At 36.3% G+C, this 25,733-nt stretch overlaps 1 protein-coding gene across 1 annotated transcript in view; it reads left to right on the top strand.

Annotated features, from left to right (window-relative positions):
• Positions 1-25,733, top strand: part of SOX6 (SRY-box transcription factor 6) — a 383,942-nt gene that overhangs the window by 327,426 nt on the left and 30,783 nt on the right. Inside the window, exon 13 of the mRNA XM_045557593.1 lies at positions 8,424-8,532. Within this exon, the coding sequence (XP_045413549.1) occupies positions 8,424-8,532 (109 nt within the window). The remainder of the gene's footprint in view (positions 1-8,423; positions 8,533-25,733) is intronic.

The following is a 25,733-nucleotide window of genomic DNA, read 5'->3' as shown; positions in this document are numbered from 1 at the left end:
GTAAAATGAAAAAAGAAAGGGAAATAATTTTAACAGGATTATCAGGATTTAGTAACTACAGAGCCTAGTGTGTGTAACATCTTAAGAGGCACTTATGATATATGGATAATAAGACATGGATACTGTACCTCAAGGAACAAGTTGAGGAGAGATATAAACAGACATATAAACCGATAATTGTAACACATTTTTCTATAAACACATGCTATGGTGATGGAACAAAAGAAGGGGTGATATTAATGGATTCTGCCTGGGGCTGGTGGAAGGAAGTCAACAAAGATTTTGTCCAGAAGAAATGCTTTAATTAGGCTTAGAAAGGATGAATTATGATGTTATCAGAAAGTGATGACATTCTAGAAAGAAAGAATGGTATATGGAAATACACAGGGTTTTGGAATATAAAAGCTTGTTCAGGAAGCTCCAAGAAATTCCATTTTATTGGAATAGAGAGTATAATCTGGAATGAGTAAGACATGAAGCTGGTGAGGGAACAGGAGCAAGATCATAAAAGGTCATACAAGCTCTACAGAGACATTTGGCTCTTATTGTACAGGTGATGGGGAGATTTGAAGGCTTAAAAGTAGAGAGTAACAATATCCAGCTCCTACATGGTTACTAGGGTTGAGGTATAATTGTAGTTCTGAGATGCTTAGCTACCAAGACAAAAGGAAAGCACCTTTGGTTATATAGTTCCATTGTTGATACTGGAGAAGGGACATTGGCCTTTGGATCAGGACACCGTCTTCATTAATGTTTAGCTTTGAAACATTTAGCAAATGCTGAATATCTTTAACAGAAGTAGATATTTTATGAGTTGTTTTATTTTTTGCAAATCACATATGTGATCTCTCATTTAATCATCACAGCCCTGCGGCATGACTATTTTCTGTTCCATTTTACAAATGTGGGAATAGACTCAGAGATCACATGGTAATTAAGTTGTGGAGTCATGATTCTAAATTCACCTCAGCATAAATGCCTATAAAAGTTTTGGTTAAATGACTTAAATAAAATATTAAAAACTCCTTTTGAGCCTCACTTTCTCTTATAAAATTGATAGCAATAGTAGTATGTTCCTTGTAGCATTGGTGTGAGGTTAAAAGAAATGCTCACTGGAAGGAGCTTTGCACATAGTAGATAATCAGTAAGTGGTAATCTTCCCTAGTTTACTTCAGTAAGTGTATTTGTGCTATGGGGGAAAACACAGTTGGAAAACATTAGTTAGAACTTAATTCATGAGTCCTAGCACAATTTTGATATTAAAGGTGTATTAGAAGCTAGACAAATTAATAGTTTTAGCTGACAAAATATTATTTAACAATGAGATTCCATAATGCACCTCATTTCTCCCAGCCAAAGTCTTTATTGTCATGATTGCTTAGTCTAGAACCATCAAAATATTGCTATGGAAGTAAATCCCAGTGTCTCTAAAATAATTCCCTCCAAAAAGAATCACCTTTTAAAAAGTGTATGTGGCTACTTTCCAATGTAAAGCCTACACTTTTTGATCATCCATTAAATTACTATATGTATAATAAAGGATATAAAATAAAGGAAAATAAAGTGATAGAGTTTTTAAATCACAAAAAGGAAACCACATGTGTGGTTAAGTAATATTTCTTGAGAATCGTATCATGGCAACAAGATACATCCAGAGCAAGGAATTAGAGTAAGTTATCCAGAATAAGAGATAGAATATCTCTCAATATTATACTTAGTTAGCATTGTCTTATTAATATTTTCAAAGCAAAACAAAACAAAACTTTTTATTTTGAAATGTGTACTACTTTTTAAGACAAGTATTTACGGTAGATAGTGTCTTCTTTTGCCAGTGTTTTGCAAAAACTTTGCAAAGATGGATATATTAACCTGCAGAAATTCCAAGTTGAATTCAAAACCTCTTTTTCATATTAAGTTATTTAATCAACTTGCATTTTTCTATTGTCTCCTTCTAAAATTGTCTCCTTCAAAAATTCTATTTTCCTCTTTTACAAAATATTTAAGGTGTTTTACTGAATTTCCTTATTTGGATTGTTGCCCTTGCGGACACTCACTTGTGCAGGATGTTTTTTATTTATATGGGTAAATCAATTATGTGGCTTTGTATAAACCTGCAGGTATTTATGGACACTAATACCAAAATATATAGAAAAGGTCTAAGATGCAATCCTTGGCTTGAAAAATCTTTTGATGTTGTTGCAGGAGACTTGGGAGTGCACGTGAATCAAATGCCCAATGCTCTGACTTGGTATATGACTAGGGACTAATTATGTAGGGAAACTAAGAATTTTTGTGTATCAGAGGGTAGATAGATCACAGAGATTATAGAGTTCATGGAAAACTTAGGTTTTTCAATATGAATAGGACTTGGCTAAGAAGGGAAAGGAAGCATATCCAAGCAGCCATGAGGAAGGCATGATCATTGGTATTTATTATTAGAAGATGAGTCACTGTCCACCTGAAGCAGAGAATATATATGATGGGAGAATTGTAGGAAATCGAGTTTTAAAAGGCATGTGGGGGCCGGGCGAGGTGGCTCAAGCCTGTAATCCTAGCACTTGGGAGGCCGAGGCGGGCAAACTGTTTGAGCTCAGGAGTTCGAGACCAGCCTGAGCAAGAGCGAGACCCCCGTCTCTACTAAAAAAAAAAAAAAAAAAAAAAATAGAAGGAAACTATATGGACAGCTAAAAATATATATATAGAAAAAATTAGCCGGGCATGGTGGCACATGCCTGTAGTCCCAGCTACTCAGGAGGCTGAGGCAGAAGGATTGCTTGAGCCCAGGAGTTTGAGGTCGCTGTGAGCCAGGCTGATGCCACGGCACTCACTCTAGCCCGGGCAACAGAGCGAGACTCTGTCTCAAAAAAAAAAAGGCATGTGGGGAGTAATGCATGAAAGACCTTGAAAGCCATGTGGAGGAGTTTGGGTGAAATGCAAAAGAAAATAGGAAGCCAGGAAAGGGTTTGAATCAGAGACATGAAGTGGAACTCTGTGAGGAGTGTGAGTACATAGACTGGGGAGGGCAGTGCCAAGAATCAGGCAGACCAGAATGGAGGCTGGAGCAGTGAGTTAGGTGTGCAGGCATGAAGGCGTGTGCTGGGGTAGTTAGTGATGGCAGGATGGCATTGAGGGAGGGACCAGGGCAAGAGGCTCTGGGGAAGAAAACTGAGCAAGCCTGAATGATTGACTGAACAGAGAGGGGCAAGAAAGGCAGTGGGACAAATAATATTAATACTGACCTGTTAGCACTGACGTAAACACAGGAAAGGAAGGGAAGCTGAGCAAGGAGGAAGCTGCTTTTGCAGAGAAGTCTTCACTTTTAGTTTAGGAAAGAGTTTTCCTGAGTTGGAGATACACTAAAATATACAGGTGGAAATCAAATGTTCAAAAAAATTGAAGCTAAAAGGTGGGGTGAAAACGCCAAGACTTCATTTGGCTAGCACTCAATAACTTAGACGTAGCTGAAACTTTAAGGATAGATCATATCTCAGAATATTGTGGCCTTAGAGAATTTCTATTCATAATACATATATTTGTTATTTCTTTTAGAACACTCTGCTTTAGGAATACACAAAATGTATGACTGGTGGGGCTGCAGCATTAGCCTTCCTGGCAAAATTCCTTATCGTTACAAATTTGAAAGATTTTAAAAAGTCTTTAATGTTTAAATATGTATTTTAGGATGTAACAGCAAAATTCTTATTTACTTAAAAAAGAATCATACCAGAATCGCCATGTAGGAGTTAGGCACTTCTAAATCCATGATTATATGAACATAGAATTTTCTATTTACTGTCTTCTGTATATATAAATAGAACATTTGGCAATTAGTTGATAACACACATTTAGGTTAATCTAAGAGAGCCAGTGTAGAGAGCATCCTCATTATAATGTATTTTACATATGAAAATAACATGAGATAACGATTTTTTACCCGTTTTAACAACAGTATAGGTAATGACCCCTTAGTTGTATGTTCAGACATCCTTTAGAAATGAGCTTTTGAATAAAGGCTGGTAAGTACCTCTCATTTATACCACTGAAATAAAATATATCACATCATTGTCCAGATGTATTCGTATACTTAAATGAAATGTATTTGTTTGAAAAGCAGCAAACAAAAAGCCTCTCTCAGCCTGTAGCATTTTCCACTTCAGTTTGTAGAAAAGGGGACCATATTGAAATAATTGGAGGCATAGCATAGCCTGGCCAGTCTTGGTAACCCAGAAGGGAGGGTGCCCAGACCATCAGTACATTTCACGTGTTGGTTTTCGGAAGATGGCTGCAATCAGTCACCTCGCATATGGTTTGAAAAAGGCTTGTCTCGCTGGTAAGCAAACTGTTATTTAAGTACACAATCCACTCTACTACTGAAACAGTTTTGCCAAACTTATCCAAGTATTCTCACATGCTTAAAGATGGTATAAATATCATTTATTGCTAGCAGTTTTCTTCAGACTATATGGAATGTCTTCCTGCTGCCTGATCTAAGTGTCCCAGTTTACATTATGGCCTTTACTGCCTCTGTTTGATGGAGTGATCAGTAAAAATTTAATGACACTATAAAATAATAAAAATGTCATTAATTTACCACGGATCTTGGATGCAGTGGTTGTAAAGTTACATTAATAAACAGAATATTTTTTACAACAAAAAGCATTGTTACGTGGGAACGTATAAATAACGCACATAAATTTAAGAGCAATTTTACTGTTAGCACACACATTATTATGGAATAGCCAATAAGTGTATAAAACATAGTATATAAAATTTTATTAAAATATATTGTGTACATCAAAAATTCAGCTTTTATCTAAGTGCAAAGAAAAGCCATTATTGTGTGCTTACTGTTTCATTGCTGTTCTTTCCCCAGATCACAATTTTACATTTGTTGCCAGTAAGAGGGAGTTGATTTTTCTTCCTAGATGAAAACAAACCTCTGTTCTTTTAGTTACCCCACATCCATTCTTTCTCTCTCCACCCATGCAAAGACAAAATTGATCAATCTTGCCATGGTAGGGAGGGAAAAGTTGCTAATTTAATGCAAAGTTAAAAATAATGTCTGAGGAGTTGAATGGTTTGTTCAGTGACTCTGGAAATAAGGGATAATAATGCAGCAGTCTATCTGTCATCAGTGAGGCTGCCCTGTCATTGACTCTGATAATATGTGAAGATGATGGATGCTACCGTCTTGTGGCTTGTAACATTTAACATTCATCAGCTCTCACTAAAGGGGGCTTTATCATTTAAATATCTTTATTTAATATGCAACATCTACCTCATACATCATAATTTCAAAGCACTTAGAGAGCCAACAGTCCTACAACACAGCAGAGCTGACTTTAATTTTTTTCAATAACTTTTATGTTGCGTGCATGTTTGTGACTGACAATGCATAAGTAAGTGTCTGATCACATTGCTGCATGTAAAATGCACATTTCACTGTCAACATGAAGACTGGAGAATTTTCCTGGGGGGTTGGGATTAAATTAGCATTGAGGTATTTTGCTTATATCTCCAACATATCTTACTGGGGAGCTATGTACATTGTGAGAGCTAGTTTAAGTGTGTGGGGAAATTTAGACTTAAGAACTGCCACTTCTGAGATGTTGTGGAAGAAAATATATATATATGTGTATATATATATATATATATATATATATATATATATACATTTAAAAAAATAAAAAGAAGCAGAGAGAAATTGCCACCCACTCACAGTCTCTATTTGTTCCATATAGGGACATGCCCATTGGCACTTAATGGCCAGAAGTTTAAGCTTCTTGGAACTAAAATATCTTTGTACTTCTCTCTGTGCCCACGTCCTGTATTTACTAGGCTCATGTTCAACCTCACTGGTAAAATCTTTGCTTAGCTCAGCTGCCCAGACGTAACTTGTAGACATCAGGCCCTCTTATCTTATGGTTATGTGGCTGGCAAATAAATATTCTGAGCTATTCTTTGAAGAAAAAAAGGAAATCTTCTGGGAGACTAGGTGGAAATTTATATGAAAGGGCATGGCTTTGCAGGGTCGTTCTTTAATCTCAAATACAAGTGCTTAATATTACCAGTTGAAATGCAACTCACTGCCCAAAACAATTTCTGTCATTGATTTATTTTCTTCCTATTTGACAAGTGTTTCATGGGATATTCTTCCTTGACTTCTACTCTGTCAAAATATTGATATTTTATAGGAAAAGTATCTCTGCAGAGGAGTTTTTTTTTTCAATGAAGTCAGAAAAATGTATGACTTCAAAGACACTGTGAATGTGTTGTTGAATGTTCTGAATGTTTTTTGTTATTATTAAAAACAAGCTGATACTACTGAATTGTGAGTGCACTTCATTTTTTATAAAAGAAAAGATATTATCATCATGTAAGCTTTGTTGTCTTAGGATTTTACAAACCATGGCATGTAATTTTCCCTCTTCTCCTTCCTTGTCAAAATATTGATATTCTTTCAGGAACTTTATTTTTTTTTTACTGAGAATATTTTCCAGTAAAATCAAAGAGAATGAATGACTAGAAAGATACTTGAAATATGCATATTGATAGGTAGCACGGTCTGTTGATTTTCAGAGAAAGTTGTTTTTCCCCCTATGAAAATACAGTTAAAGGTTGTTCTTCCCAGAAGATTGCAGGTGTCACTTCAAAACTCCTTTTGCATTTAACACAGGGAAAGCATTCACATGCAAATATTTGAAATGCGAAACAATGTGATAAAACAAAGGTTGAATATTTTGCTTTCCCGGGTACTACTCATCTTCACTTTAATTCTTTTTCTTTACATCATGACAACCAAAAGTGCTACTCAAAAATAGAAATTGGCTGATTAAAAGCAGCTGTCCTTTCCCCGACAATGTGTGAAACTCCCACACAGCTTGTGGTTGCTTTTCCTTGTGTCCTGCATCTGGGTTAATTTGCTCTTGTGAAGCAATGTTTTCATATAAGAAGATATTAGGGAACCATACTTAATTTGGTTTTTATTTTCATTCTGTTTTTTGTAAGTGTCGTACTTCAGAGGTTTCCCCACATACTGCTACTGAAACTAGTTTAGTATTACCCTGTTAGGGAAATTCATGATTATAATTTTTATTTCAAATCTTTCATACGAATGTTGCAGATTAAAGCTAGGTTTCTGCTGTGTTTTCTTGCAACGTAGATTTCAACATATTCCATGATGAAGGGGGAACTGGAAGACTTCCTGCACAATTTGACTGATGGGAATTAATTATAGAAATATAATGATATTCAAAAATAATCGTATTAGAAAGCACAAATGTAGTGAGACTGTACAAATGAGGCACAGCCTCTATCAAGTAATTGTATGTTTGCTCTTTAAGAATATTTCCAAGTTTCTAAACATCTTACAGAAGAGAACACTCAGAGTGTTTCCATCTAATGCCGAACATGCTCAGTACAGAACTAGGTCATTGAACAATAGACTGAACAGCAATCAGCACTCTACTGCTGCATAATGCATTAAGTATAACATGCAGAAACCATTCCCGGAGCTGGAAGCTGCTATTTCATGTCTGTAAATTCAAGCTGACATGACATTTAATATTGTTTCATAGTAATGAACAACAAGGTTTCATTCATTCATAAGCATAACACAAAGCCAAGTTTGAGTCTGGAGAGTAGCAAGGAGGCAAGAGGGGGACATGCGCTACGTTTCTGTAGACAAGAACACCATATTAATGATGGCCAGTGAGCCCTCTGCTACTGATCCAGAGAGCTGCAGAGGAAACCTTCACTGTGATGCTTCAGACTCCTGCTCCTAGAAGAACTAGTGAAGAAGCAAAACATCTCTGGGTTTCCCTCCTAAAATAGCAGGGGTATTTAACTTTCCTGGATCAATGGCTAGTCCTCCTTTTCATGTCCCAGGAAGTCACAGTTGAAACTCTGAGGCAGAATAATAGCATCAATGCCATCATCTGGTCAGCCTACTTTGAAATGTTTGTTTTTAAAATCTTTGTGCATAAAATTCTGATTTGTATTTCCCCAGGAATACCAATGTAAACTATGATCTCTAAGTGGGAAAATTCCTCTTCCATTAAATTTAGCAGTATACTTTAATAGGAACTTCTCTTTCAAGGGTTTGTGTTTTTGGCTCAACCCTCTACCGCATTCCTTTTAGATTACTGGAGCAGATCCAGCAGAGAGAAGATGTGCAGAACAGCTCTGGCAGGTTCCCTCTCACAGGTTTTCTTTCCTTACAGGTACTATGGCCTAGATGCTGTCAGTGCTGTCAGTGCCACACACAGGCTTTAGTGGAATCTTCCTGAAAGCTTTTCAGAGCCCAAGTTGGTCAGAAATGATGTTTGTAAAGCAAAGTTTTACCCATTAAGCAAGATAGAAACTGGAAGGGAAAAGTGGCTGCTTGGAAGCTACAATAAGCCTCTGATTATTCCTTCCTCTAGGAAAGAACGCGCTTTGAGAATTTGGGGTCCCAGTTAACAGGAAAGTCAAGTGAAGATGGAAAGCTGGGCCCAGGTGTCATCGATCTTACGCGGCCAGAAGACGCAGAGGGTGAGTGGCTTTTCCCTAGCTCTTTTCTGCTGCTTTGTGTTGTTTCCAAAGGTATGTCTGATTTAGATTTAGGACCTTTATGGTCTTTCTTAGGAGTCACCAGTCAGATTTCCTAGGCAAAGTAGGAAATATATTTTTATATATACATATATATATATATATTTATAATAGTAGAGGACTTTGAGAAGCAGCTAGATCCTATATTACCGAACACATAGCAATCCAAGAACTTTAAGATTCCATTTTAAAGTTTTAAAATAAAAGAATCCTCTACATTCCAATGAACAACAGAATTCTGTGTTTCATGTGCCTCACTACATTCTTATTTAAAAAAAGGAAAACATACAAAGGAGCATGTTTTTTAAATTTATTTTATTTTTAATTGGCAAGTAATAATTGTATATGTTTATGGGGTACAAAGAGATTTGACTTGATACATGTATACACGTGGAATGATCAAATCAGAGTAATTAGTATATCCAAACCAAGTAAGTCCCAGGAGCAATCAAACCATTTTGGGGCCTGAATGATGGTTTGCAGCAAATTTAGCATAAACTTAATAATGGCTTAGGGAAAGCCCAACCTGTGTCTACACACTACCCATTACTAAAGTCTTTTGGAAGTCCGGGTAGCAAGACCAGTCTTACTCTCAGAATGTTTACCCACGGCACTATCAATGTCTGTTCACGTCTCTCCCCTTTTTGTTTGTTTGTTTTAAATGCACAAGCAGCACATCAGCAGAAATTGCTCCCCAGAGTCTGGGTACAATTTATGAGTTAGGTCAGCACTTCGGTAGTAATGTTGCCTGGTTATTTACTGTGTCATCACAGAGTAGGGACTGGTTTTCCCGTTAGCTATTCCTTTGGCAGAGTCTGTCTTACCAGTCAGGGAAGATTAATTTGTTCTCTTCAGAGTAACATGATATTTCACCCATCTTTCGTCCCAGCTAAAGTCTTTCTCTGGCTTAAGGGGAAGATTCTTACTAGTATTCCTTTTACTGGCAAGATTTCTTCCAGGACCCTAATCCCTTGAAAACACATGAAGACACTTCATAGCAGCCTCTGAACTGGGCATGGCTCCTAGTGATAGCTTTGGGTATCCCAGGCTGTTCAGAAACCCCTGGAATGAGCACTAAGAGATGGGTAGTGTCAGACATTAGGAAGTACTTGAGAAAGTTTTCAGAAGGCAGAGTTTTCATGCCATTAAGAAAGACTAATGTTTAATGATAGTACTGGGGACAAGGTGTTAAAGCAAATTCTGATTGGTATGTACGTGTGTGGGGGGAGGTGGAGAGGCAGGGAGGAGGGGAAGAGAAGGGAAAGGAAGGGAAGGCAGGAGGATAAGGAAGAGAAAGGCGGAAGAGTAGGAAAGGAGGAATAAAGAGGATTCAAAACCAGAAATATGCTTGCCGCCTTCCTTGGAGAATGTGTACCAAGAGCACATTCACATTTTCATAGGCACTCAGAAATGTAGGCTTTCCCCTGGTAAGGGTTGAGTTTCCTCTGCCTAGGGAGCCAGAGAGTCCAAATGATGCAACTTAAACAGTTAACCGTTTGACTGCAACACAGGAAATGTGGCTGACCTGAAAATCTGTGTGCTCTGGCCCATCTTGGTTTCATTGGACAATTGTACAATAGAATACCTAAATCTTTGACCGTATTTAATGAGATAATTTGTTTTTCATTACTTTGGAGTATTTAGTCTGTTCATTTTGCCACAGACTAGGAGTTAACAGAGCTCTATCATCTTACCCTTGCTCTCATAGACTTTTCTTAATTTGCCATGGACTCTTTTTCATTTGCTTTCACATATTTTCTTAACTGCATACTGGGTGTAAATACAGTCAGTTGCCTCTCAGTAATGCTGTGATCTAGTTAATGATATTATCTGCTTGATAAATTAAAAATCATGGTCAGAGTTAGTAACTACTATAAAAGGAAAAATTTAAAAACATAACTGTAGAGTAACATATTATATGGAAATATTTTTAGAAATTCCATTCAGTACCCAGATTGTATAGATTCAAACCAACTTTCCTGGTTACTTTGTTTTTTTTAGCAAACATTTTTCAAGCACTTATATGCCAGAGACTGTGTTAAGCTTTTTATGCACATTTTCTCATGTAATCCTTATACACATTGTAAAGAAGATACTGATTTTTTTTTCCATTTTACAGGTGATAAAATTGAGACTGAGAGTAATTAAGTAACTTGCTGTGAGCCACAGAGTTAGGAAGGAGAGAGCTGAGACTTGATCCCAAGCAGCCTGCCATACTGCACCCCCTGTATATGCAGATAAACATGTGGTCCCTTTGTTTTTCTGAACAAACTCCTTGAGACCTTCTTCAAAACGGCCCATTTCCTTTCCCCTAAATATAGCAAGTCATGCCATGCACCAGCTCTCATGTTACTGTGTCACACATAGCAGCAATGCCTGGTGAGTGTAACAGTAGGAGGGCTGTAGTGGCCCAGGAGCTTAAGGGGTGTGTGAAAATCTCCCTTCAGAAGTTTGCCCAGAGTTGCCATTGAGACCTCATGTGCTTTTAGGGGACTGTGAGTTCATGAATGGAGTCAAGTTACCTGTTCTAATACTGACAGAAGCGCAATGCCTTTGTGAGGACTGCTAGGATGGGTAGCAGCCTTCTGCTGACTTCAGTGTATTTCCTGGCTTCTGTTCAAGTGTGAGCTGATTGCAAAGCCTGCTGGAGTTACAGTTCATACTGAAGTCAAAGTAGATAACAGGTACACATAATACTTCCTCTACTTTGCTTCTTCATATTTCCCTTAACAGGGACATTAAAAAGAAACTGAAGTATCAGAATAACTAAAAAAATTTATTTGCTCCTTCACTCAGTCTCTGGTTCCAAAAAGCAACCAACATTTCTTGAGTGCCTACACTGTGCCAAACTGTGGGGGGAAAAAACAGAGTTGTCCCTGCTCTTTTGAGCTTATGGTCTATTGAGGAAAGACAGAGATTAAAAAGGAAATGCATACATACATACATAATTATCATGGAGAAAAATGCTTAGAAGATTGGTACTTCTTTGTGCTCTACAGAGAATTCAGAGTGAGAGCTACTTGGGGAAGCTGAGTTGATAGGTAAATTCTGTGCCTCTAGCCCAGGATGTCCCCTCCCTCAGTACATATATAATCACCTGTAGGTTTCCTCTGGCTTTGGATCAGCAATTTTAAGGGGCTATGCCCTCCCTCCACTTCTACTCCATCCTCCTATGGGCTTCTGAAGTGACTAAAGTAAGTCACCCCAGAAGACAAGGCCCTTTCTAGCCAGGCATCCCAGATGAAACGTCCGTCAGTGGTGAAAATGACAATATCACTTAGTAAGCACTTGTAGACCTGCTTCATGGCCCTGAGCCTGGAGGCAGCGAGGAAAAGGTCACCAAAAGAGGCAGCTGTGCATGTGTATTAACCACTCATCAAAATCAAATGACAAAACCATAGGCAAGGAAAACAGAAATTAAAAATATAAAAGGCAAATGCCTTCAAAATTTTATTTTTAAAGTCCAGCTGTTATTTGGCTTGAATGTGACAAGACAGCATTTCTTGTTCACCATGATATTTATAAAACTACAAATTCATTGGTGCTGGGGAGTTAGGAAACATGTTTAAGGTTTTGTTATACTTTGAAGCAGTTGGAGTCTTAACACGTATTGAGTATACAAAATTTGTTAGATCCTATGTAGGACATGTATGGGAGAGAGGACTTGATTAGTTGAGTCTGTCACCATGTAATTTAGAATGGTGAACAGCTGTTGAACTTTTTATGGACTTTTCATCTGGCATTTCCCCTCTTCTTGTTCTGCTTAGGCAAGAGTGCAATTCTTATCCCGACTCTCTTAATTTCAAGGTTATGTAGTAGAGTAGAAAAGGCTCTGGCCTGGTTATTGGGAGATTTGGATTAAAGTTCCTTTGCTAAATGACTGAAAACAAGTGCTTCTGGGCTTAAATTTCTTTATCTTTTAAAAGAGGCGTGTTGGATTTGATTATCTCTAAGGTTCCTTCCAAATCCATGATTATTATTAGGATCTTCATAAAATACTGAGTGTATTTCTTATAAGAAAGATGATCTATCCACAATAGGTTCTATTTAGTATTTACAGAGAAATAAAAAAGGAGAGCAATTCCTTAGAAAATATATTTGTGCCACTTGCTGAATCGAGTGTTTATGTTCCTTGAGCTTTTCTTTTTATTAATGAGAAGATCTTTCCAGTAATATTTCCCAGTTGCTTTTACAGATGGGCTCCCTCCTCTTTCTCTCTGCTTTTCTTCTTTTCCTCAAGCGATAATAGTCATGTCTTGGCTTTTAAAAATATATTCTTTCCATTTTGTTTCTTTTTTATCTTATACTTGGTGTTTCTAAATGGATACTTTTTTTTCTGTTCTGAAGTACAGTTTGGGTAAGAAAACATTCTTCTAACACCTTTTTAAATGTTCACATTCAATTAATGTGTCCCAGCCTCAGAGGGAGGCTGTACCTCATTTTAATTTTGGGAGTAGTGAAATATGAACCTACCATTTAGGGATGAGCTCTGAAAGTGATTATCTTTGGACTGTGGACCCTGGATTAGAACTAGAATGATGTGCTGTCCTTCATCTATTAAAAACTTGCATTGATTTGAATGGAAATAGATATGTACACTAAGAATATCCCCTTTTAGGACGGTTGCTCTCAGATTTTTTAGAAACATTTTATAGTTTTGTACTGAATTTGTGGATTGGATCCCAGCTAGATGGCCTTACCCTTCTGAAAGCTTCTTTGTGTCTGTGTGTGTATGTGAACCTTCAATTGCTTCTAAGTTTGTTTGTGGACAAATAGCAGAGACTGCAATGGTTTTTCTTTTTCCTTTAAAATGCACCACTTAATAAGAATGTCCTCTGTTCAAATTCCTGCTTATTTTTCGATCCATACTCCTGGAAATCTTTGAAGCTTTTCTCATTTCCCTTGTCCTCCCTGGATCCTTATTCCTGGTAGAAAAAGAAGATTGAATCTGTGATACACGACTTGTTAAAGGAAGCAGAGGCAAACTGTATTGTAGCCTAATCTGAGGAGGGATTTAAATGCTATAACTGCTTATACTTTGAAATGTAAAGGTCATTAGTTGAAACCTACCAGAATACAGTCCTTCACGTTACAACACCAAGATTCTCAGATTTGGAATAAAGAAGAGAGGTCATCAAATCTATAATTCCAGCCAAGAAATCTCCTCTCATATCCCTGACAAGTGGTCATTTCACTTCTGTTTAAATGCCTGTAATGGTGTAATGACAGAAAACTGACTACTTTTCGACAAGCTCATTCTAATTCACTTAGTTCTTTATGTAACAATTTATAGCCAACATTTGTCTCTATTTCCTTGTAACTTCCACCCATTGGTTCTAGTCTGACTTCTGGACTCCAACAGAATAAAAATCATTTTTCCATCTGATACCCCTTCAGACATTTGTTCAAGGACTAGAAGACTTAAATTCTAGTTGTTCCATTTCATACAAGTCATTTCCTTCCCCCTAAATTTTCTCATCTGTAAGTGAGGAATTTGGTCTAGAAGGTTTGTAGTTGACAGTGTTTTCTTTTTAACTCTCTAATTTCACTGCCGTGTAATTGAAATCATTCACCTTTAAGGCAAGTAGAATGTAATAAGTACCAATGCAATCTCCTAAATAAAAGCAATTATTGCAGAAATATGCCAGAGATGATGTGCCTTTGCTCAAGAAGGGATCTAACTACTAGGACACATACCAGGAATAAAAGGTGAGGAATTATACAGATAAAAAGAAAAGACCCAGGTAAATCAGAAGGAGCATTACCCAGAGCTGTGCTGTGGGCATATGGGTCTGGCCTTCCACAGCTGCCTGAAATAGTGTGTCCAAGCATCTCAGGGAAATGAATTGGCAAAGACGTCTCTGTGGAACCAAGAGGCTGGTGCCTGAGGCCAGGATGGAGAGTGAGGGAGGCCCAAGACATGGTGAAGATGAGTAACAGACACACAGGCTGGGAGATAAGCAGAGTTCACGAAGCCCTTGGCTCTGGACTAACTCTGTTGTATGAGTATCACAAAAATGTATTTTACTGTGGATATAAACAGTTTTAGAGGATCCTGTGCACCAGTTTATATCAGCACTATATATAAAGTGCAGCTCTCCTAAACAAGCAAATAAACTTCTCTTAAAGAAATATATTTGCTGTGTCTTAAAAGCTCCCAAATAACTTTTAATGTTGGTAGAAAACAATTTCCATTGAACTCTCCAAGTGATGGATAGTCCTGATGGGGCAAGAGAGTAAAATGTCAAGATTCTTGTATAACTCCATCCCCTAATACTCCATAAAAGGAACTCAACCTGCTTCTTATTGTTGCTTAAGCTAGAAAGCCCAATTAAAAACCCAGCCTCCCTTTACTGAGGAGCCTATTCTTCCCAATAGCTGGTTTCTCACTGGGTGACAATGGCAGTGTGTATAATCATAATGAAAAATGATCTACTTTTCTGACTGAATATTCTCTACCCTTGGAAAGAAATGCCTGTCTATGCCATTAATGAATCACACAGACGTACCCTCCGCCCTCCATATCTACAAGTACTACATCTGTGGATTCAACCAACGGCAGATCAAAAATATTTACACACAAAAATGGATGGTTGCTTCTGTACTGAAATACATACAGACTTTTTTTCCTTGTCCCTATTTCCTAAACAATATAATGTAATAACTATGTGCATAACATTTATATTTTATTAGGTATTATAAGTAGTCTAGAAGTTATTTAACTTATATGGGAAGATATGCACAGGATATATGCAAGTATTATGCCATTTTATATCAAGGACTTAATCATCTGCAGATCTTGGTATCCACAGGGGCTCCTGGAACCAGTTCCCCTCAGATAGTGGGGGACAACTGTGCTTCCCCAACTTGCTACAGCAACTGAGCAACAATAGATTAATACCATCTGCCATGAAAATTAGACCCAAGATGAGAACAGCTAGCATATGTTCCCAATGGGACTGCAAAGTCAGTCCTTATCTGTCATGTTTGGACTGACTCTTTAGCTTTTGAGATGTGGACATTGCCTAGGTCCCTGTCCCAGAATCCTCCCTTGGTGCCTTTTCTATGTTTAGATCTGTTTAGATATACAAATACTTAACCATCGTGTTACAGTTGCCTATAGTATTCAGTATAGTATTGTGCTGTACATGTTTATAGCCTGAGATCAACAGGCTAGACCATGTAGCCTAGGTGTGTGGTAGGCTGTACTATCTAGGTTTGTGTAAGAACATGTGATGTTTGCACAATGACAAAATCGTCTGATGAATTTCTCAGAACATAACCCCATCATTAAGTGACACAAGACTGTATTTGACTATCTTTTTTTCCCAGATCCTTGTCTCATTTTACTCTGCTTGTCTATCACTGTTTGCTTACACCCACTATCTGCTATTTTCATACTCCTTAGAGATGGTTCTCTGTAGACTGGATCTCCAGTGCCAGGAACCAGGTCTTTCCAACCAGGATCTATCCCTACTCAGGGCCTCCCAATCGTCAGTTTTACCCACATGTTCAACCAAGGTATAATTTACTGATTATCTGTTATATACACAGTACTGTTATGGGCATGGAGGGAAAGATGTTTTTAACCATAGACTACATTATATTCTTCAAGAGCTAGTAATATAGTTCAGATTACAAAGTTAGCACACATAGAAAGCAAAGCAACTTAAAGTATTACATGTTCAAGTACATCATTAAAGAAACAGAAAAGAAGTGCTATTTAGAGGAGGAAGCTACAGTGCTTTGTAGACAACAATAGAACGCCTGATAGAAGTATGGCTGGAGATAAGCTTAGGTTTGGATAAGCAAAGAGAAGATGAAGAGCTTTCACTTGAGGGAATAATCCAAGCAGACACAGAGACATTGAGCATGTGGACATTCATAAGGAAGCTCCAGGAGGGAAGAATCATCTTTTCATCTCTGTGTTCTCCCTCAAGCCCAACAAAAAGCCTTACATGTACTTGTACTCAATAAATATTTATTGAGTTGAGTATGTTCTAGAAATAGCTGGATTCCATTTTGTGGAGGACCTTGAATGCCAGGCTAAGGAATTTAGACTTTGTCACCAAATAAACAGGAATTAACCTTTTTAACTGCTCAAGATCAACTTAGATTATAGAGGTTAAGAATAATGGAAATGCAACAGTTAGGTTGGCCTTGGAGATCTGTTAGTCTCAATTCTTCTGCTCTCTTTAATATCCTTTCAGAGGGTTGTTCAAGTGGGTGTCTTTCCATGTTACAACATGAGAAAGATGACCAAGTGTTAGGTGGGTTTTCATTCAAATCATATGAAAAATAACTCCTCCTCTCCTCCTGGATATATTACACATATAAGTACGATTTTCACTCTGCCTGCTGTGACTGATTGATGCCTTTACAGATCACTCTTTGCGTCTCACTTAGGAGAGTGATTTTTAAAATTTTTTATTCAATGGATATTTACACCTTACACATGATGCCCCACTGTGTCAGGTCATGGTATGGAGGGGGGAGAGAGATTGTGTAAGAATGCATCACCATTTGCATTATACTATAAAGTGTTATGTTTAGGAATAGGCTCTAAAAAGTAACTCTGAACTAAAACTTAATATCCCAATTCTCAGCCCCAGAGAGAAGCATTTCATAAGCAATATATTCAACCATTTAAAATTGTATTAAAAATACAAATTGAAGCTTGCTGGTTTTAATATATATATATATTCTTTTACTTTCATGGTGGAGAAATCACTTCATGGTGATTCAATATAAGCTCCCTGTTCTGTGGGAAAGTCGATCCTACATGAGAACAAAATGAAACAGGATAATAGCTGCTCCGTGCTGCAGAGTTACAGACCTCCTAGTAGGGAAGAAAGAAAAACAACTGTCAAATGTCCCTAAAACTTCCTTGCCCTCCGTTTATTACAGCTTCTTGGTCAATAATTCTAATCCATTGTCATTCCAGTGTGTCCTTTATAAAAAGCTGAGCTGTAAATTTACAAGATAATGGGCTCTTCCTTTTTCCTGGCTCTGGCTGAGCTCTATGGTTTGGTTACTGTTCCCACATACGTGAACTGGGGAGATATGAGATAGTCTTTCTTGGTTGGGCCTTATGCCTATTTGTTGCATTTTAGTCTGTACCATAGAGAACATTTTGAAATATGTTTTTAGCTTTGAAATATATTTTTAGCTTGAAATATATTTTTAGCTTTTGGGCTGCGTTAAGGAGTACATTGCACTCCCCAGCTAACTTGTGGGTTTACTTTATAACTACCTGAAGAATAGGACATACGGTATAGGAAACATCTCCCAGATATGAGGGAAGTCTACAGAGGGAGCAAATAGGAGTTAAGTACCTGTTATGTTCTTGGTACTGGAATAAACATTCTAATGTACTACTTTTATTGCCATTACTACTGCCACTATTTCTAAAGGGAACTACTGTTTAGTGAGTGGGTACTGGGTTCTAATCACTGTGTTAGGAAATTTACATGTATTCCCATTTATTCCTTGTAAAAATGCTACAAAGAAAAAATTATTAACTCTCTTTTATAGGTAGATGCAACTACAGTTTACAAAAGGAAAATAATTTATCCAAAGTTACTTATCTGGGAAAGATCAAATCCACAATTCAAACCCAGATCTGTCTAACTACATAGCATCTGAGCCATACTGCCTTCCATTTTTCTCCAAGATGAGCTGACCAAATTGGTTGCCTTTGTTGGAGGAAATTTTTTTATGGTTTTCATTAAAAAGCAGAAAACTTTAATTAAATACAGAGACTTCTGAAAGTCTTTTTTTTTTAATTTTTCAAACCACAGAAATATTAGGCACTTTTCAAATACTTTCATCAATTTTCAGGGTGAAGAAGTATTGGTGGCTCATAAGACTAGATTGATTGCCAAAAATCCTTGAGCCATCTCCTTCTAATAACATCTATTCCATAACCCTAACCTTAGAAAATTTAGTTTCCACTGCACCCATGATCTGAATCTCCCATTCTACTAGAAGACAGATTATCTAGAACAAATGAAATCAAGAAGAGAGGCCAGTTAAATTAATTGCATTAGGAGTTTTTAAAGCTCAGTCTGGATGCCATTGAAACAATTCAGCAGATCATTTTAGAAATTCATTTTGATGGCAAGTGTGAAACTTTGGGGATAGTTACATTTGAAGTCCCATTGTGATTTTGCCATTTACTAACTGTAAGACTTGGGCAATTAATCTCTACACCTCAAAGTTTCCTCGTGCGAAATGAGGAGTGTGGATAAGGTGATCTTTAATATCCCTCTCATGTTAGAGCTCTCTGATTCTATAGGCATGTTTTACCCATTTTATAATGATTCTGCCATTTAAGGAAGGGTCCATTGTATGTTTGAATACACACACACACACACATATATATATATTTACACATACCATGTATTTACACACTCCATATATATATTATATATTTATATACATACCCCCCCAAATGGCATTAGAATAGTTTTCAGATTTAATTTTCTCAAAAAGCTCAGACCTTCAGAATTTAATTGTAGGACAAAAAGAAAAAAAAAAAGACTTGCCCTACCATCCTTCCAAGGTTTTCCTGGAAGTGAGGAGACTGGGATCTCAGAATTGTGCAGTATGGGAAGTCAATAAAATAAGTAAAATTAGAACCAATAATCTCTGTCTCAAATAACAACTGTGGGCACATTTTTCCCATCAAAGTCATTCTTATTTTATAGAGGGCTCAAGCAAGGCAAGACACTTAGCAGAATATAAGAAAGAAAATGGGATTTACACAAGATTTGATTTCAAAAATTCCAAGATGCTAACGGAGCATGTGGACATATGAGTCTCACTCTAAAATTCTCCCTGCTGAAGATGTCCACTGTTCTCTGCTATCTCAATAAGCATTTGAGTCTTTAGCTTATGCCAGCCTGTGTACTAGGCCCTGTGGATGCAGGTATGGATAAGATATAATACATTCACTGCCCTTTTGGGGTGAAAAGTCTAGAGAAGAAGGTAGGCACATAAAACTGGCAATTTGTATAAAATAGGGTAAATGTTAAGATGGGGGTAAACATAGAGTACCACCTGTGGGAGCCTGGGATACATAGTCTAACCTGGCAACCAGGTAAGACTTCCATGGAATAGATAATCCCTGAGATGAGTCTTCAATAATAAGTTATTACAAGATGGGCAGGTAATGCCAGGAAAAGTAAAACTCAGATTCCTAGCATGAAACAACACAGTGGGTAGAGAACTAGAAGTAGTTCAATGTTATGAAACAAAACTGTTTCAAGCAGAGTATCCAGAGATGGTGCTGGCACCATAGGTAGAGCGCCAGGTCATGGAGAGCTGTGTATACTATAATTAAGGCGTTTGGACTTTATCTCATGGGCATTAGGGAGTCACTGAAGAGTTTTAAATATACAAGTGACTTAGTCAGAATTGCGTTTGTGATGGATCAGTCCAGCTGAAATTAGAAAGAGATATTTAAATGGATGTTGAAGGACTCAAAACTGGGAGTAAGAATATCAGCCAAAAGGCTAGTTTTTATAATAGTTTAGCGAGACAGGGAGGGCTAAAACAATCAATAAGGATTGAAATGAGAGGATGGACTTAGTAGTATCTTTGTAATTAATTCTGAGATTTGCTTCATCTTGGTTTGTGCTTCTTAGTTTAATGTAGAGTCTATGGCAGGAGCTAAGGTCGAATGAAGCCAGAAGCTGCTGAGCAACAGAAATTATTTAGTCTACCAGCTTTTTCTCAGCCTCTTTATTCTCCAAGAGCATCTTCTTGAACCTGAGCCTGGTTCTCTCAAAAACTTAGGAAGCCAAAACTTGTTATTGTCTTCTTTCATCCTCAGTAGTCTCTGGTTTAAACTTAAATGATTCCTTTTGGCCTGGGCTCAACAGCTTGCAAGTCCTCCTCCTGTGTATACATACAGCATATAGGTAATAAGTGGAATATTTGATGCTCTGTGCTACTTTTCAGGTCATTAAAATAAAGAAGCACATAAGTTATCTCAGCTGCCCTGGGATTCTATGGTTGTAACAAGGTAAAGCACTCTGTTTATCTATCTGTGTAAAATAAATACATCTTGAAAACTTTTTTTAAAAAAGTAAACACAGGAATCAAAACTGAAAGCAAGAGACTTGAAAATACAGACTGGTATATCACTAGTTAGAATTTCCTTCATTTTGCAAAGCCACGAGCCACATGCATCAGCTCACCACAAAGTCATTAAGCCTTTTTAAGCTCAGATGAAAAACATTAACAAATACCACAAAAGGCTTTAGTATAGCCCCTTTGTTCATTCACATATGGCACTTTATAACTCCTGCGCCACTCCGGTCGTGTGTTTGTTTAAGCTGCCTCCATCAGGCTGGTCCTGAAAGAACAAAAGACATCTTGAGCAATCCTAAGCAGGAAATGGGCTAATCTAAACATGGTTTGTGACACTTTAAGTAGAATAGAAAGGGGAGGGATTGATTAGTCATTAATGTCCAATTGGCTCCATATGGATGTTGCAATAATAAAGCCTTTTTTCAGAGCAGTAGCAGAGTTATTGAATTAGAGGTTTATGTTTCCTCAGAGCTGACCTTAGGGAATTCCCTTTTGGTTCTTCTTGTTGATCTTTTAAAGAGAATGAAGTTTCTAATAGAAAAAAATAGAAGCCTTATCCACAATAACACTTGTTCATAATCCAGCAACCAAGGAATGCATTAATTTAGTGTTGTTTTAATCCCTGCTATAATTTCAGTCCTTAGTGCTTTCTTTGCATGCCCTTGCATCTTTGGTGGGGTAGTATTTCAGAGACAAATTAGACAGTGGCATGAACTTCATAACTGGTAATGAGCTCTTCTAATGTGCTTAGCTATTCAAGGAAGTGGCATTCTTAAAGGGGGAAAGTAGTATTCCACCAAAAAATGGTGGGCTTTGAAATTCAGAGTTATTTCAGATCACTGAATAGTGACTGTGGTAGCTTTGGAGTAGGGGGAATGCACTAGACTAAATGTCAGAAGACCTGGTTTCTAGATCTGGCTCTGCTCCTTATTAGCAGTATACTGGCAACTGGTTACTTCAGGAGAAGGTGATATAACCTCTATGGGCCTTGGTTTCCTCATCTATAAAGTGAGTGAAATGATATCTTCCATCCTACCCATCTGAAAGGATAGTAAAGAGGATGAAGATAATGTATTTAGCAAAAGAACTTTGTAAATATTATTTTGTGCAAAATTACTTAGCACACCTTGTGTTCCTCTCCTGGAAACTGACCTCTGGCCTAGTCTATCAAAAAGATAAATTGCTCTTTAAAGAAATGCGTGGTACTCTGGTTAATGAAATGTCTGTTTCCAACGTGCCCAGTGGAATTCCTTTCTTTATGTGTATATACCATGTATACTATATCTACCTCCCTCTTTTTTTTTCTATCTATCTGTAGGTTGATATCTCTCTCTCTCATTTACTCAGTGAATTTCTTAGTGTAGATAAGTTCAACAGTTGAAGTAAATAGTGTATTTTTTTTTAGTGGGGTTAAAGAACCTTAGGATGAAAACAGGGAAATGAAAATTTACCTATGGTCTTTCTCCACATTGGGCAAATGAAGAATTAACACCTTGAAGTACCACAGGTAATTCAATTTTTGTTCCTATATCATTGGTTCTTATTTTTTTCACCAATCTCTAGCTCAGAAGAATTATGCATCCATATTTTGTATTTGCCTTTTTCAAGTCAACCTATCAATAGGTCACTGTTTGTAACCTATCTATCTAGCTAATTTTTTATAAAAGACATAGAGAGCAAACCATACTCTCTACCCTGGCATCTCTTCTCAGAAGATGAACACATCACTTCCCTAATGATTAAAGCTCTTGCTCAGCCATGGAATGTATTTTTCCTGCCAAGTAAACCACAAGGATAGCCAAATCTTTTTTTTTTTTTTTTTGTACTAGAAGAAATCAAATTTAAATTCCAAGCAGCCTTCCTATGATGAAAGTAAGTTCATATTCTGGCAGGAATAAGAACTTAGCAGAAGGCTTCCGTAATCATAGACAGACAGCTGTCAGTGAATTGGACCTCTACCATATTAAGATAGATTTGGTGGGGTAAACATGGTGAAAAATATCCAGCCTGTGTAATATTGATATTCTCCTTCTTTGCTAGTTTACTCACATCCCGTTCTAAATTTCCTTCATCTTCTACATTGTTGTTTCTAATGCACTCATCAACATTTTCTCTATTAACCTAAATAAGGAAACACAAATGTATCATGTAACTCTTTCTAAAATCCCTCAGGAGAAAATCAACTATTCTATTGATAGACTGATGTAGTTTGAAATACTGTGATTGTCAACAGTTCCGTCAAGCAACCTAATAGTAATATTTATGTCTCTTTTTATTCATAAGCAATTAATGATGGGGTTTTCTGCCCTTATTAATATTTTTTTTTGGTAAACAAGACCATCTTTGAGTTCATAATGGCCTTAATATGCCATGTACTTCTCAGGTTCACAGAGAAAAGGACTTTTCAAAAAAAGAACACTTGTTTATTGGTTGGTTGGTTTCTGTTTTATTTTGATTTTTTCTTTTTGCCTTTTTTTAACTAACATTCAAAACAGTTTTATTTTATATTGTATGGATATACCATAATTTACCCATTCTCTAATTATTTCCATTTTTTTCTATTATTAACAAAACTGCTATGATATTCTTACATAAGTCTATTTTTGGACAGAAGTTTTTGTTTGCTGGGTCATAGGCAAGGGTGTATTTTACTTAGAAGAAACTGCCAGAAAATGGTTATGCCATTTTATACTCCCATCACCTATGTATTAGAGCTCCATATCCTTGTGGACATTTAGTGTGTATGCCATTCTAGTGGATGTAAAATGGCATTTCATTTTGGCTTTCATTTGCATTTTCTTGATGATTAATGATGTCAAATACCTTTTCATGTGCTCATTGGCCATAACTGTGTCTTCTATAAAGAGTACATTGAAGTCTTTTTGCCCATTTTAAAATTAGACTTTTTTGTACTTCTGTATATATCCTGGATGCAAGTTCTGGTCAGATATGTGTATTGTGGATATTTTTTTTCCAATGTGTGCTTTGACATTTCATTTTCTTAACAGTGACTTTTGATGAGCGGAGTTTTAATTTTGAGAATATTTGATATTTTTATTTCAGAATATTATGTTTTGGTTGCATAAATTGCTTTTATACCATTTGAGTTAAAGTTATAAGTGTGCCCATCCCCCAGATAGTGTGCATTGTACCCATTAGGTGTGAATTTACCCATCCCCTCCTCAGGTCTCCCACCTGCTTGATTGGGAAAAAGTTTAATTTATAATTTACAGTATATTTACATACCGTATCTAGGAATCTTTTTACTCCAAGTTCACTAAAATATTGTCCTATGTATTTTTTGAGGCATCTTATAATTTTTGCTTTTAGTTTCAAGTCATGATTCACCTCCAATTAATTGTTAGGTGTGGTGTGTGATAAGAGGTCAAGGTTTGTTTTTTTTAAATGTGCTTATTCATTTGCTGTAGCACTATTTGTTGAAAAGACTATCATTTCACACTTTAACAGCCTGAGTCTTTATTAAGGTACTTTGAATCCTCCAATTTTTTTCAAGTTTGTTTTGGCTGTTCTTACTGCTTTATTTTTCATATTGGTTTCAAAATCAACTTGTCAAGTTCTACAAAAAAGTCTTCTGGAACTTTATTGGTATTAGGTTGAATCTATAGATAAATTTGGTAAGAATTGACATTCTAACAATATTAAGTCTATTCATGTACAAACATGGTATATCCTTCCATTTATTTGGGTCTTCTTTAAGTCACAAATATTGTATTGTTTTCAATGTAGATGTCTTGAATACTTTTTTTGATTAAATTTATTCCTAAGTATTTTATTTTCTGATGCTATTATAAATGTAAATTTAAAAATTATTTTTAATTGTTTGCTGCTAGTATATAGAAATATGTTTGATTTCTGTATTTTTATTATAGTATAATACTGCTAAATTCTTTCTCGTATTATTTTGCAGATTCCTTAGGATTTTTATGTAAACAATTATATTATTCACATATTCATATAATGTTTATTAGATAACATTTATTCCTTTCTAATTTTTATGATTTTTATTTCTTTAATTGTTGATTAACAATGGTGCGAGTAGACATCTTTGCCTTGTTCTTCATTTTGGGGGAAAGCATTCAGTAGTTCACTATTAAGTATGATGTTATCTGTAGGTTTTTCTTAAGTGTCCTTTATCAGACTGAGGAAGTTCCTTTCTAATAGTAGTTTCCTGAGCATTTCTATCATGAATGAATATTGAATATTGTCAAAACCATTTTCTGAATGTATTGTGATGATCATGTGTTTTTTTCTCTTTGTTCTGTTAATATAGTGAATTACATTGCCTGATTTTAAATGTTAAATTAATTTTACGTTCCTTTTACATTTTGTTGGATTCAATTTGTTAACATTTTATTAAAAATTTTTGCATTTATGTTTAAACCTCTGTCAGGATATGCTGCTTCATGAAATTAATTGGGAAGTGTTTCTTCTTCCTCTGCTTTCTGTATTTATGCAAGATTATTATTATTATGTTCCTTAAATGTTTAAAAGAATTTACTAGTGAAACCATTTGGGACTAGAGTTTTCTACATGGGAATGTTCTTGGTTATAAATTCAATTGCATCATTAGCTATCAGAATATTCAGGTTTTCTACTTATTCTTGAGTGACTTTTGGTAGTTTGTGTCTTTCAAGGAATTTGTTCATTTCATCTGAGCTGTCAAATTTATTGAAATTAAGTTATTCCTGATATTCCCTTATTATCCTTTTAATGTGTATAGTATCTGTAGTGAAATTCCCTCTTTATGTCCAAATACTAGTATTTTTGTGTTCTGTCTTTGTCTATTGCTCACTCTTACTTGAGGTTTATTACTTTTATTGTTTTTTTCAAATTACTAACACTTGACTTTTTAAATTGTCATTATTGTGTCTGTTTTCTATTTCATTTTCATTCTTTATCTACCCTGAAAATCTCTGACTTTTAATTGGATCATTTAATTTATTTCTATTTAATGTAATTATTAAATTTGATAGGCTTAGATCTTACAATTTGCTATTTGTTTTCTACTTGTTCCCCCACTTTTTTAA

This window comes from Lemur catta, chromosome 7 (genome assembly GCF_020740605.2).
Source record: "Lemur catta isolate mLemCat1 chromosome 7, mLemCat1.pri, whole genome shotgun sequence".
Lineage (NCBI taxonomy): Eukaryota > Metazoa > Chordata > Mammalia > Primates > Lemuridae > Lemur > Lemur catta.
This window is presented reverse-complemented; position numbering and strand designations above follow the sequence as displayed.